Source organism: Plecotus auritus (genome assembly GCF_963455305.1).
Source record: "Plecotus auritus genome assembly, chromosome: 13".
Lineage (NCBI taxonomy): Eukaryota > Metazoa > Chordata > Mammalia > Chiroptera > Vespertilionidae > Plecotus > Plecotus auritus.
Genome location: NC_137779.1, coordinates 15,194,382 through 15,209,003, shown reverse-complemented (window position 1 = coordinate 15,209,003; position 14,622 = coordinate 15,194,382). Strand labels below are relative to the sequence as shown.

The following is a 14,622-nucleotide window of genomic DNA, read 5'->3' as shown; positions in this document are numbered from 1 at the left end:
GTGAACCAGTACCCCTGGCTGTGTGGAGGCAGAGGTGCCTTCCTGTCCAGCTGACGTCATGGATACGAGTCATGAAAAGGGTTGGCTCAGGCTGGGGCTGGACAATAACTTGCCAGCAGAAGCCTCCCAGTAGGACGGTCCCCTCCCTGGAACTGCTGCTTCTGGGAGAGAGTGCCCCACTGGAAACCTCCCACAACACCTGGATCTGAAAATTCTGGGGTAGAATTGAGGGCCGAGTGTGGGCTTGGAGAGCAAGGAACACAGATTTTAGAAGGGTTGGGCCATGTGCTCCTGATAGTCACAGGAGACTTGCCAATCTTGCCCACGACGGAGAAGGTCCAAGCAGCAAAGCTTGCCTACCCACAGGGGTCAAGGGCCGTCACCCCACACGTACACGCACCAGGGTGCAGGAACTCGGGGAACACTAGGAGTACTATGTGCGGCAGGCACTCGCTGGGACCTCAACCTCAGAAGCTTTACTGTGGGGATGAAAGCAGGTGCTGGGCAGCACTGACCCACAGCACAGACTACTGAGGCTAGAGGGGCACATAGCCCCTTGGCATCTGCTGTCCAGGACACAGCATGTGACCCATGAGGGGGCAGGACCCTGGCTCCTCATCTGCTCACTGTGTGACCTTAGGCAAATCACCTAACTTCAATTTCCTAATCTGTAACATGGGGTGACACAGGAACCCACTCCAGTGGGTTATGAGAATGAAATTATATCCGTGTTAGGTGCTTAGAACAATGCTTAATACAGTAAGCCCACACGTGGTAGCTTTTTCTTTGGGTTGCAAGAGGTAGTTTGTAGTCTCTCTGGTTCTAAGTAGTTCCTAGAGTGGGCAAAGCCCAGCAGCTGGACCCTAAGGGGCCCTAATGCCCTTGAACACTGATCTCCTGGGATGGTAGCCACTTAATCATTGCTCACCAGCACCCCAGGGTCCTGTCCCTCTTCACAGGGACGAAGGGACCAAGACTACCCTTGGCTAAGAGCAGGGCATTGGGACCTGTACTCAGGAGGGGCAGGAACACTGCCATAGCTTCAGGGTCCTCTGCTGTGCCTCACAATGTGGACAGAAAGTAGGTAGCCCTGCTACAAAAGTTGATTGAGCTGGGTCTGAGTCCCCTGGGGGCTGTGAGCAGAGTTGCCACCTGCCCTGTTGGAACTCCCTGTTAGGCATTGCCTGAAGAGTTAGGCAACCTCAGTTCTTGGGGCTGAGACCTGAGGGAAGTGGGGGGGGGGGGGGGAGGGGCAGGAGAAACCTCGTGTCTGGGCTGAGGGCCATAAAGGCTGGAGGGAAGTAGCAGAGGGAGAGCAGCCGGAAAGGCAAGTAAGGACCTGGAGAAAACCTAGCTGCATTTAGCCAAGACCCCAAAGGCTGCAGAAAGGAGGCCAATGGCAGGGACCGTGTAGACATGGGACCACCGGGACTAGAATCATTGCCTGCCCTTGTGACTATAGGGGCAAAGGAGCGGAGATGTTGGCAGACCTTCAAGTTATCAGGAAACAGAACAAACTAGACTTCCAGCCTGATCACAGGCCAGTGTCAGGGAGAAGATGGCTGTGTCTGACTATCAGGAGAGATGTGAGCTGAGTGTGGAGACCATATTCCTTCCACAACCAGACCCTCTGTGCCCACCTGGAAGCCTCAGCCAGCCTCCATTCAGCCTCAGGCAACCTTCACCATCTGGCAGAGTCTCGCCTGGGATCACAGAATGTGCCCAGGAAGGACAATGGCCTCAGAGACAGGGCAAAGGAATAGAGGGTGTGTGGCGGCCGCTTCTGGGGCAGGGCTTGGCCGACCTCCAGCCCTGTCCTCACCACTATATGGCTAGCCTCTCTAGGCAAAGGCCTTCAGGCAGCTGCCCTCTAGTTCCCCACCCCACCTTCCTTGAACCCTTCCTTCACTGGGTGACACGACTGCACCGGTGTTCCCTGGGTTTCCCCACATCCTTGTGTAGGTGATGAATGGCAATCAGAGCTTAGAATACACACACAGTCACTCCTGACAAATGGTCTGTCTGCTTTCCGTCAACAGAGAAGTCTGTTTTTCAGGTTGTGCCCTCAGCCTTCACAGCAGACACGACCTCAATTGATGCCAGAGTATTTTCTCTGGACGTTCTGCAGTTCTCACAGATTCCCTGGTAGGGGTTGGTGGGGGGGGGGGGGGCGTGTAAGAGGCACAAAATTAGGGGGCCTAAGGAGTTCCTGCCTCCTCCAGATCTGGAAGAGGGACTGGAAACACCAGGACAAGCATGGAGATGCAGGCCCAGTGGAGAACTGGCTGCAAAGGACCATGGGAGGATCCATTGCGTAGACCAACTATGTAGGTGATTTACAGAAAACAAGGTGGTCCCTGGTGTGGCCTTGTAGCTTCCCTCTTCCCACACCCACCTGGCAAATATCCCAGAGAGCAACCTCCCCTTTGCTCACACTGGGCCAAGCCCTGACCTCTGACCCTCCCTGTTGTCACCTTAGTCTCCGTTGCCAGCCACGCCCACCTCTCACTTAACCTTCCATTGGCCCGAGCCTAACCTGCAAAGGCTCCACTTGGCCACAGGAGTGTCCTCTCCTCAAGTGACCTCAGGGGATAACCATGCCACTCCCTTCGCCACTCAGGTGCCTACCGTGGCCAGCTGCCCACCCCGGGCTGGAAAGCACGGCCTCGGAAGCTACTGAGGCCTGGGCAGTTTCGCAGGCTGACCGGGTAGGAGCCGCCGAGGCTCTCACCAGCTTGCTGTTGGCTCCTGGAGCCCGCGCCGCCGAGCCCCCTCCTCCCCGCTGCCGGTGACCTGGCGAGGCGCCCCTGCTCTCGGTGCCTAGGAGACCCCCCCCCCCAGGGCTGTGATGCGGGGAAGGTAAATCCACTGCCCGCGATCGTGGCCTGAGGCTTATCCTGCGGTTTGGATCAGGTGGCGGGAAAGGGGTTGTGCCTGTCGGGGCTGAGGGGAGGGTCGCCATCCCCCGGCCGGCTGGGAAAGGCCGCAGACCATCAGAGCCTCTCTCAGCCCCCGGTTTTGGGGTCCGGAAACCGGGTTCCGTGGGCGCGGGAGGTACCCAGGAGGCTTCCCGGGGCCATTTCTGAAGAAGGAGCCAGATTTCCATGGCCTTTCCCCTGGCCGGTGGCGCTCGGGAGGAGCCTGGGGAGCCAACGCTCTCCCGGAAGTCGGAGCAGCGCGCGCTGATGACGTCACGTCACGGACGCGCGCTCGGACCCTGGACTGGGTTGCTGGGTGGCCGGGTTACGGTCACTGCCTCCAGCCCCTGGTCCTCGTTTTTCACCAACAGTGCCCCCCACCTCGCCTGCAATCCCCCAACACCCAGCCGCTCTCCGAGTGACTGATGGCGCCTGCCCCGACGACCGACTGCCCGCGCTGGCGCTGCCAAGGGCCCCTCCTGACGCGCCAGCCTGAAGGGACACCCCCTCAGCACCGCCCCCACCTGGAGATGCCGGTTTCCCAAGGCCGGCCTGCCCTCCCTTCCCTAGACCACTATGCACCGCCGTTCCTTCTTCCTCAACATTTTTCCTCACCCTGTAATTAATTTTAACCTGTAATTAAAGCCCTTCAGGCCCCGCCCGGCCCCCTTCCTGTTTCCTCAGAGCTAAGCTCCCAGGGCAGAGCCTGGTCTGTGGCTCAACCTTGTCCCTCCACAGGGCCTGGGCTAGGGATTCGCCCGTCACTGCTAAGTACGGGAAGGAAGGACTTCAGCTGTGACCTTTCTCCCCCTGTAGCTTTTGCTCTAGTGTCCCCAGCCTCAGCCATGGGAAAGGAGATAGGGCCAGGGGGCAGGAGGGCTCCATCAGCCTCTCTCCACTGCTCACCCCTCCCCACGTGCAGGGTCACCCCTTTGAGTCCCCCACTGTGGGAGTCTGTCATTTCCACCCAAGAGGAGTGGGGGCTGGGTGGGGCCCTACAGGAGGCAGCAGTGAGCACAGGCTGCACAACTGGACAGTGGTACCTCCTGGATAGACCTTTCCTCCTCTCCGCCAGCCCATTTCTCAGATGGGAAAACCCAGGCACACACAAAGGACCCATCTGGGCCGAAACCGGTTTGGCTCAGTGGATAGAGCGTAGGCCTGCGGACTGAAGGGTCCCGGGTTCGATTCCGGTCAGGGGCATGTACCTTGGTTGCGGGCACATCCCCAGTAGGGGGTGTGCAGGAGGCAGCTGATAGATGTTTCTCTCTCATCGATGTTTCTAACTCTCTATCCCTCTCCCTTCCTCTCTGTAAAAAATCAATAAAATATATTTAAAAAAAAAAAAAAAAAAGGACCCATCTGGGAGCTCTGGGAGCCCAGGCTTGCACAGCCCCACCCAGTCCCACCTGGTGAGAGGTGGATGGAGATAAGGGGGTGGGGGTGGGGCAGGAAGCATTAATCAGATGTCAGCTAGTGGATCAAAGACAAACAACAAACATGTCCCTTAGGGAAAGAAGGAGAGTCTGCAAGCGGTGGCTCTGTGCTGGTGTCTGTCATCATCCCGCACCACCACCACCACCCCCCCCCCCCCCCGTCTGAGACCTGCTTCCTGGCCATGTGTGACGGGGAGGGGTGTATGCCTTGCTGAGAAGCCAAGCTCCGTGGGTAGGCTGACACCGAGTCACAACGGTGGAGTGGGGAGAGGGAGGTGTCCTTCCCCCTGCTGGCCGGGAGAAGGGAGGGGTGACTGGGCAGAGGGGCAAAGGTATCCCTGATTTCCTTGGAAGGCGGGCAGGGTTTGCAAAGATTGGAGCCAAGAGCCAGGATTCACTCACACCTGCTGGGCTGGGTCCACATATCAGCGCTGGCCGGACAGACCGTGGCTTTCATTCCTCCCTCTGGTCCTCAGGACAGGGCTTAGCCTGGTGACGGTGGGGAAACCGAGACCAGCCTCAGGGCCTGCACTGCAGAGGTCCCATGGTTCTCCGCTGAGGTGTCTACCTCCCATTCCCTGCGGACAATTGAGCGGCCAAAGTAGATTAACCCAGGTGCTAATCCCCTCTAATGGCTTCAGAATCCCCAGCGCCGAGCAGCTAAGCCGGCCTTTCTCAGGCCTTTCTCCAAGGCCCCAGCCAGCCTCCCTGGCGGCTTCAGCCCCATGGCTGGGCGATGCTATCTCGCCCTGCGGGCCTGGCCGCTGGGCTGCGCTAATCTCCAGCGCTCGCTCGCTTTCTTTCCAGTCCCGCTGGAGATCGGGCTGATTGGCGTTTGATTAGGGCCGCTATCGAGGGCCTCTTTGTGAAATAGGTCCTAAATCCCCTAATTCCGTGATAAAGGAGGCATTAGCTGGCCGTTTGCTGCACAGAAAGGCACCGGGATGAAAGAAAGCAATCGGGAATCCTGATGGCATCGCCTGCTGCAGGCTGCAGAGGAAGGTGGGAGAGAGGGCCCAAGTGGGGGTGGGAGAAGAAGGAGGGAGGAGGTTTCCAAGAACAGAGGGCATCCCTAGCTCCCCACCTCCATCCCATGTCCTCCTTCCACAGCCCTGAGCTGCACCCAGGACCCCCTCCCCACCTCCATCCTGGCTGCCATCTCAGCTGGATGCTGAGGGACCACATGCACCCCACTCCCCTCTAGCCTCACTCCTGCATTTGCTGGGACTTAACCCCCAACCCCCCTGGACCTTGCTGGGCCTGCCTTTCTGTCCTGGCCTCTGTCCAAAGTCAGTGGTCTTTCAGGACTAATCTGCACATCCATTCCTCCATGGCCCCTGATGGTCCCTCAGCCCCCCACAGGCCCTGCCCCTCCCTTTTGGCACTGACCCGCTTTGACCAGTCCTGGAAGCAGCTGGGCCTGCTCTTCAGCCTGGGAAACAGAAGTGACGGCAGCTAGCATTGTCAGTGAGGGTGTGCAGACGGAGGAAGCCTGGGATTTCCGGTGGAAGGCAGGTGGAGTAAGATGGCAGGGCCCCTCTTTGGAGGCTACACTGAGCCCCAGGGTGGTTGAGAGGAGCCAAGCTGGCTGCAAGCTGTGCGAATTGGAGAAGCTGACTTGGAGCCTGGACAGCTGGAGAGAGGAGGCAGAGGCCCAATGGGGCAGATGGACAGAGGTGGCAAAGTGCAAGGACTGAGGGACCACGGAGATGGACAGCTGATCCTCTTATCCTGAGAGTTTGGAGCAGGGAAGCATCATGATTGGATGTGTTTGCAGAGATCACTGCTTCTGTAGCAGGCTCACTTGGAAGAGGGTGTCAGGAGGGGAAAGTGGCCAGGAGTGGGTTGGACGGCCATGGTGGGGGCACAGGTGGCAGGCCTCGGTGGCTGGCACTGAGAAGGGGGCAGTGCAGAGGTTCAGATGTGAACAAGAGAACCAATGAGACTTGGGGGTGGAACGCAAGGGAAATACCAAGCACTGTTGGAGGGTTGGAGGCTTAAGCAGCTCTGGAGCAGGTGAAGGCTTACCAAGGTGCACAGGTGAGTGGGTGGACCACTTTCCTGGGTAGACAGCTGTGCATTTACCAAGGAGAACAGGAGTCTAGGTGTGTGTCTACCCAGGCAGGTAGGTGGGAAGGCGGGCCTTTCACTGAAGGGGAGAAGTAGACACTGGTGGGTATTGTCTTGGGGACTTTGTCCGGACCCCTTCAGTGGTCAGTGCATCCATCTGCTTCTCTGAGTGTTGGTAGCTAATGGCACACAACAGCTTCCATCTTGGAGCATTGTCCTGGGTGATGGAGCCGCTCACACAGGAACCCTCCAAAGCTGGAGGCAGAGCTCAGACAAGGACAGCGGAGCATGGGGCATAAAAGGCTGGTTCCACTCTAGCCGGTTTGGCTCAGTGGATAGAGCATTGATTGGCCCAAGGACCAAAGGGTCCCAGGTTCAATTCCTGATCAGAGGACATGCCAAGGTTGAGGGCTTGATCCCCATTTGGGGGTGTGCAGGAGGCAGCTGATCGATGATTCTCATCATTGATGTTTTTATCTCTCCCTCTCCCTTTCTCTCTGAAATAAAAAAAAAATATTTAAAAATGCATATGGAAATTCAAGAGAACAAGAACAGTAAAAACCAATGTTGAAAAATAACAAAGTTGGAGAGCTCACACTTCCCTGTCTCAAAACTGACTGCAAGGCTACAGTGATCAAAACAGTGTAGTACTGCTATAGGGGAGGCACATAGATCAATAATTCAGAATAAAGAAGTCCCTCTCATTTATGGAGTGCAAAAACAATACAACAGGGAAAAGAATAATCTTTTTTTAAAAAAATATATTTTATTGATTTTTTACAGAGAGGAAGGGAGAGGGATAGAGAGCCAGAAACATCGATGAGAGAGAAACATCGATCAGCTGCCTCCTGCACACCTCCCACTAGGGACGTGCCCGCAACCAAGGCACATGCCCTCGACTGGAATCGAACCTGGGACCCTTCAGTCCGCAGGCTGACGCTCTATCTGCTGAGCCAAACCAGTCAGGGCGAATAATCTTTTTTTTTTAACTAGAGGCCCCGCACACAAATTAGTGCACCAGTGGAGTCCCTTGGCCTGGCCTGGGGGATTGGGCCGAAACCAGTTCTCCAGCATCCCCCGAGGAGTCTTGGATTGCGAGAGGGCACAGGCCAGGCCGAGGGACCCCACCAATGCATGGATCGGGGCTGGGTAGGAACATAGGAGGTTGGCCAGCCTGGGAGGGACTGTGGGAGGGCTCCAGGGCGTGTCCAGCCCATTTAGCTCAGTCTTGATCAGCAGACCCCAGCAGCAAGTTCACCTACCGGTCGGAGCATCTTCCCCCTGGTGGTCAGTGCACAACATAGCGAGCAGTTGAGCGGCCTTCGCATATCATTAGCATATTACGCTTTGATTGGTTGAACGGCGGACTGGATGACCAGACACTTAGCGTATTAGGCTTTTATTATATAGGATATATTTTATTGATTTTACAGAGAGGAGGGGAGAGGGATAGAGAGTTAGAAACATTGATGAGAGAGAAACATTGATCAGCTGCCTCCTGCACGCCCCCTACTGGGGATTGAGCCCGCAACCAAGGTACATGCCCTTGACCAGAATCAAACCCGGGACCCTTCAGTCTGAGGGCTGACGCTCTATCCACTGAACCAAACCAGTTAGGGCAAGAATAATATATATATTTTTAATTTATCTTTATTGCCCTGGCCGGTTTGGCTCAGTGGATAGAGTGTCAGCCCTATCCAGGTTTCTCTGGATTTTGGAGGCAGCATGCTCTGAGCTCAGGAATACTGCCCCAGCCATTTGTTGCATGAGACAGAGCATGCCTGTGCTGAGTAGAGTCCAGAGCAGAAAAGGAGTTTGCAGCAGGCCCAGGCTTTAGCACAAGCAGCTCTGTGACCTGGCAGAACCCCTGGCGAATGCTACAGCAGAGAAAGTTGTCACGTGGAGTCTTGGATAGTTTTTGGTGGGAGAGTTACAGTGTAAACTCCTAGGGTTCTGGAGTGAGGCTGTACCACACGCCATTCACAAACCACCTCCTGGCACGTTACTGGCCCCTGGCAGAAACTGAGCATCTGACCTTGGGCTATCAAGTGACCATGTGGCCAAAATGGCTCATCAGAGCTGGAGACTGTCTGAACCACCAAAGCTTAAGGTACTGTCACACAATGGAAGAGGCTTTGCCTGATCAGCTCCCAGCAAACCCAGACACAAGTAAGCTGCCTGAGCAAATGACTGCCATACCCATGTGGCCTCCTTTGCTGACACCTCGGGTGGCCCTGAACAGTAGTGATGAGGGGAAAGTCCCCAAAGGGCAGGCTTCTATGGAGCAGCACATCATCCACATGGTGTGGAAGGGACAGTGCTGAAGGAAAGAAGACAGGGACCCCGGGGCCACAGCAAACAGTTGCGTCGGTTGGTTCTGGGGCCGGGACAGCCAGAACAGAATTTCGGAGACAAGGAAGTAGAGGGAAGAGGCACGTAGAGAACTGGTGTGACATGGTGCTGGGTTTCCAATTGCTGGAAAACATGGGGCTGGCCCTGGGGATGAAGATGGGGAGCCCCACTCCCCAGTATTCACAGGGACCCAGCTGGGGAATCTGTGTTCACATCCTTGTGACTTCAGGTTCTGGGTCTTGGAGGGGCTGCTTTCACCAGGAACACAGCAAAAGTGGCACAAAAACAGAAACCACGATAGCTGCCGGGCCACTCGGCTCTCAAGACAGCAGAGGGGTCCCCGCCCTGGCAGGGGTACCAAGCTCAGGTCCTGGGAGCGGGATGTTAGATCTCCCCATCCACTGGATGACCTCAAAGATGAGAATCGGGCTCAACCCATCAGGTGAGCCACCTACACCTTCAGAGGCACTTGCCACTCCTGGGAGAAGGGGAGCCTGGTACAGCCTCACAACCAACTCGTGCATCAGAGGCCGACGCCTGTCTATCATCCTTCCTCTCCTACCTCTGCTCGGAAATTGTGCCCCACCAGAATCCTGGGGAGTCTGAATGCAGCGAGTCTAATTTGAGAAGCAGCGGGCTGGACACACCCAGAACCCCTCCACCCCCAAGATGTGAGCTGGTGACTCACTGGAGCGTTGGCCAGATGGGAGGCACCCTGACGGGGTAAGCTGTGCACCCCAGACCTCACTCAAGGTGACTCCAGACACCCCAAGCCAAAGTGGAGCTGGCCTCCCTCTCAGCATCTTCCTCTCTCCTCTTCCGTCTCCCTTGGGTGCTCCCTCACCCTAAACAACTCACTTTGGTCCCCCTCCACCCCAACCAATGATCTGTTCTCTGTCACTCTGACATTGCCTTTTCCAAAGTGTCACATAAATAGAATCACAAGGATGCAGCCTTTTTCGATGGGCTTTCACTCAGCACATGTCTCTAAGATACACTGTGTTGTGTGTCACTGTCACTCTGGTTCCTCCCTGGCATGGTGGACCTCAGTGCATGCATCCACTCACCAGCTGATGGGCTTCTGGGTTTGTACGCTTTGGCGGTGATGAATAAAGTTGCTCTAAAACACTCGTAGGCAGCATTTGTATGAACAGAAGTTTTCACTTCTCTGGGGTGAATCCCCAGGAACGGAACTGCTGGTTCATGCAGGTGACTGTGTTTAACTCAGTAGGCTGGCTTCTTTGTATTTAACGTTTCCCTCTGCCGCTCAGTTCTCTCCTTTCCATTCATTGAGGGCAACTAGAAGAAGCCAGGCAGCTCCTTCAACATGCCCTCTGGGCATTGCCTTAGCTAGATCATCTCATTCATTAGGTACATTTTCTATCTCCTATTTCCTGCTCTACTGCAGGTCACAATGTTGCTAAATTCTTGCCGCTCTGACAAGGGTCTCCTTCCCTCCATGTTCCAATAGCATTTTCCTCACTTTCCTCTATGACACACTGTCAGTCTCAGCAGGTTCTTCCAGCTCCCACTCACTGCCCAGCCCCCAAACCAATGCCATGTGATTTAGGGCTTGTATAGGCTCCCCTGACCCAGGAGAGAAGGCAGGGAATTGGGGACATAGCTCTTGCCCTCACCCGTTTCCTCCAGGAGGCTAAGACTGGGCCCCGAAGCGGGTGGGAAGTTTGGGGCCCAAGAGTTTGGTTGGGATCGTAGTGCCAGGCCCCTTTGAGGTTGGGGCCCAGTAGTGATGGGGCTAGGAGGCTGCGCAGTTGGGGTGGGTTTCTTCTGACCAGTTCATCCGCCTCGGTAGGGTCCCGATGGGGACTAGGAGCAGCCCGGCCTCCTTAGCTACAGGAGGAGGGGACCCAGCGTCTGGCCCAGCGGCGCCGCTACGCTTTGAGGGCTGCCAGGGTGAGGGCGTCCTCGGGGCGCTACCCTAGCAGCAAGGCGAGGTGGCCAGGCTCCGGGGCGGTGGGAGGCTCTCAGAACTTCCTGCGGGTCCCATCCCCAAGGCTCGCTAGCCCCCGCGCGCCGTGGCGAGACAGCATTTCCCGCCGCCGCTGTCGGGGATTAACGAGCTCCTGGCCACGCGGCGGGATTAGCCCGCGTGGACTAGGCGCCCGGCCCGGGGATTATCGCGCGCTCCCCCCACCCCCGACGTATATATATTCCAGATGCGGCGGCGGCGGCCGGGCCGGGCCGAAATGGCGGCGGCGGGGGGCGCGACGAGCCGCAGGGGCCCCGGAGGGCCCTGCCCCTTCTCTATCGAGCACATCCTCTCCAGTTTGCCCGAGAGAAGGCCCCCGGCCCGGGCTGCCCGCCCGCCGCAGCCAGCCGGCCGCCAAAGCCCTGCGGAGCCCGGGGATCCTGGGGCGCCCGAGGCTGCGCCCTGCGCCTGCTGCTGCTGCTGCGGTCCCCTGAGGCCCCCGGAGCCGGCAGCCAGGCTGGGTGAGTGGCCGCGGGGCGCGGGCGAGGGAGGTCCGGGGTCACCGCGAGGTCGGTGCAGAGCGCGACCCCCGCCCCGCGCCTCACCACGCCCTCGCCCCGCAGGCGCGCGGCTGCCGTGGCCGCTGAGGCTGGGGCCCTCGGCGCCCTTGCCCTTGGCCGTGCCGCCCGGAAGCTCCGGGGCACTGCCCGGCACGGGCGGCCCCGGCCCGCAGCGGCGCACGCGACGCCACCGCACCATCTTCAGCGAGGAGCAGCTGCAGGCGCTGGAGGCGCTCTTCCTGCAGAACCAGTACCCCGACGTGGGCACGCGGGAGCGCCTGGCCGGCCGCATCCGCCTGCGCGAGGAACGCGTGGAGGTGGGGCCCGCCTGCTGGGCTGCGGGAGGGTCCCAGGGTCCGGGCGGCTGGCTTCCTCCTCCTCCTCTCAGAAAGTCCACTCTGGTGCAGGGGCGGGGACGCGGCGGGAGGAGGGGCGGGAGGCACCGGGACAGCCAAGGGGCGAGGAGCCAGCGGGGACAGGCACGTGTGGGGAAATGTTCTTGGAACTAGAGGAGAGGTGAGGCTAGTTTTCCTTTCCTTTGTTTTAAACTTTATTTTCCCCTGATGGTAAATGAGGCGCGCGTTCCAGTTCCAGAATTTGGGAAGCTCAGAAGACCACAGAGCGGCAGGAGGGGCGCCGCGGGGCGGAGGTGGGGGTGGGAAGGGGTTGGGGAGGGATGGCTGGTCCGAGTGGGAAAGGGGTTCCCGTCCCGCGAGCCGGACCGTGGCCGCAGCTGCTACCCCACGCCGGCTCCGCAGCGCTGGTCCGCCCACACGCCTGTCGGGACCCCCACCTATGGGAGCCCGGCGGGACGCAGGTCCTGCCTGAGCATTTCATCCTCCTCCTCAGGTTTGGTTCAAGAACCGCCGGGCCAAATGGCGACACCAGAAGCGGGCGTCTGTGGCTGCGAGGCTCCTGCCCGGAGCCAAGAAGCCACCCAAGGAGAGCTGCTGATCCTCCGCGAGCTGCTCATCCTTCGCGAGCTGCTCCTCGGCTTGGCCCCGGGGCGGCTCGGAGAGAGGGCAGTCCTGCCCGAAAAGGAGTTGAGGGAGGACCCCTGCCTCTTGCCGTCTGCACAGCTTCCTGTCTCCTGGAGCTAGTGCTCGAGGCAGCAGGATCGTGTGTGTCCCTGCGCCGCCTGGAGAGAACTCCGAGGACCGAGGTGCGCTCTGCTGTCCCATGGCCAGCGGGCTAGAGGCCTGGGGGCAGGGGGACACAGCAGGTCGGCTTCCTCACCCCTCCTCCCAGGCACGAACCCCGCCCAGAGGACAGGAACCGCCCGCTGTCGATAGGGGACCTAGAATCCTCCTTTTTTTCCTGGGCATGCTGGCCCCCCTCCTCTCTGCACCCTGGATGTGACCCCCGGACCTGGAGGCAGGGTGGGTGGTGTCTGTGCATCCTGGGGTTGCTGCCAGCTCGAAGACAGTGCACTGGGTTCCATGCTCAGACCTTTCCTGTGAGCCTATTGCAACAACGGAAAACAAACAAGCAACTACAACACCACAAAACACCCTAGCTCGTTTGGCTCAGTGGATAGAGCGTTAGCCCTTGGACTGAAGAGGTTCGATTCCCGTTAAGGGCGGTACCTCCGTTGCAGGCTCGAGACCTGACCCTGGATGGGAGGCAACCAATTGATGTGTCTCTCTCACACGGATCTCTCTCTCTCTCTCTCTCTCTCTCTCTCTCTCTCTCTCTCTCTCCCCCTCTCCCCCTCCCTTCCACTCTCTAAAAATCCTCCGGTGAGGATAACAAAACAAACAAACAAAAAGCATTTGAGTCCGAAGTCTGCCCTGGCTCCACTCCCACACCCAGCAGGAACCTGTCCCTTCTCTCTCCTTCCCAGGGAGGGGGGCGGGCAGCTTGTCTTGGGGAGCACAGTCCGGTAAGTACTCAGCCCCTGCACCAGGGTGCCCCTCAGCAGAGCAGACTGCCCTACCAGTACTGGTCTGGCACCCTGGAGGCCTGCACTGGCCTCTACATGCTGCTTCATGGCGGGTTGGGGGCGTCCTTCGCTTCCTCCCTGGGGGCAGATTTCCATGTTGTGGTGTCTGCCTCCCTCTCAGCGGTCAATCTCTGCCACCCTGTAGGACAAGAGGAAGCTCAATTGGGGAGACCTACCCACACACACATTGCCTTGAAAATGTCTGCTTTCCCTTCCATCATCCTGCCCCCTGGCTGAAGGATAGTGTGGAAATATGACTTCAGCTCCCAAGTAGACCCAACAGTGGGCCCAAGGAACCTAACACCCCCGTCCTCTGGCTTGAGGACTTTGCTCTGACCCCTCACAGGTCCTGGGGGGAGTATGGGAGGAGTATCTGGCAGGAGACACAGTTTACTTTCCATAAAAGTCACAGAAGTCAGGGCTGCAGCTCTTGGGACTGTCCAAGGCTGGCCAGCTCAGATAGCACCCAGCAGGCATGGTGTTCCCAGCCAGGGCTGCCCTAAAACTGCCGGGTGCCGCCAAGACAGCAGCTGTTGCCTCACCCCCAGGACGCACACTCTGGCTGTCACCAAGCTCTTTTCCCTGAATCCTGGCCTTATCCTTGGCCACTGCACAGTCGTCCTGTGGAGCTCCCCTGCAGGCTGGGACACGCTCATCTCGCTGGGTTACTGGACCTTTGTCCTCCTTGGCCGAGTGGTTATTTGTCTTTGTGCGGGGCAGCCAGGATTAGAGTTCCATCTTCAAGGGACGGGTGGCTATGTTGCCCTTTCGATTTTTCTCCTTTCTCTCTAGCTGCTCTTGGGCAGGCTCACCTTCACAGCTGGCTGTTAACATACTAGTAGGTATCCTTGAGGCTGAGTCTCAGGCACCCCCCTCTCATCTCCATTCTCACCCTGGTCTATCTCTTCCATTCTCAGCTGCCACATTTACATACCCAGCCCAGGCCTCTCCCCAAAACTAGATATTTATGGCCAACTGTCCCTTTGACTACTTTTTTTTTTTTTAAATATACTTTATTGATTTTTTTACAGAGAGGAAGGGAGCGGGATAGAGAGTTAGAAACATCGATGAGCTGCCTCCTGCACACTCCCCACTGGGGGTGTGCCCGCAACCAATATACATGCCCTTGACCAAAATCGAACCTGGGACCCTTCAGTCCGCAGGCCAACGCTCTATCCACTGAGCCAAACTGGTCAGGGCCCTTTGACTACTTTACCTGGAAGCTCACAGGTCCTCTAAGTCACCTTGTCCTAGGAAGGTGAGCTCTTCCCCCGTACGTACCAGGTGCATGAACCAAAGGTGGGCAATTACCCTGCCCCCGCCTCTTTCTCACTAACCAGACACATGCCAACAGCAAGTTGATCTCAACTTCCAAAAACAATCCCAGAACCTACCTTCTCCTCAGCTTCAGTTG

General features: G+C 57.9%; 1 protein-coding gene across 1 annotated transcript; it reads left to right on the top strand.

Moving 5' to 3' along the window:
- Positions 1–10,983: 10,983 nt before the first annotated feature.
- On the top strand, positions 10,984–12,220 carry GSC2 (goosecoid homeobox 2; the record flags this gene model as incomplete). The annotated part of the gene is made up of 3 exons (XM_080650032.1): positions 10,984–11,227; positions 11,330–11,583; positions 12,116–12,220. The coding sequence occupies 3 exons, from the start codon at positions 10,984–10,986 to the stop codon at positions 12,218–12,220; spliced, it is 603 nt and encodes a 200-aa protein (XP_080506158.1).
- Between the last annotated feature and the right edge of the window lie 2,402 nt (positions 12,221–14,622).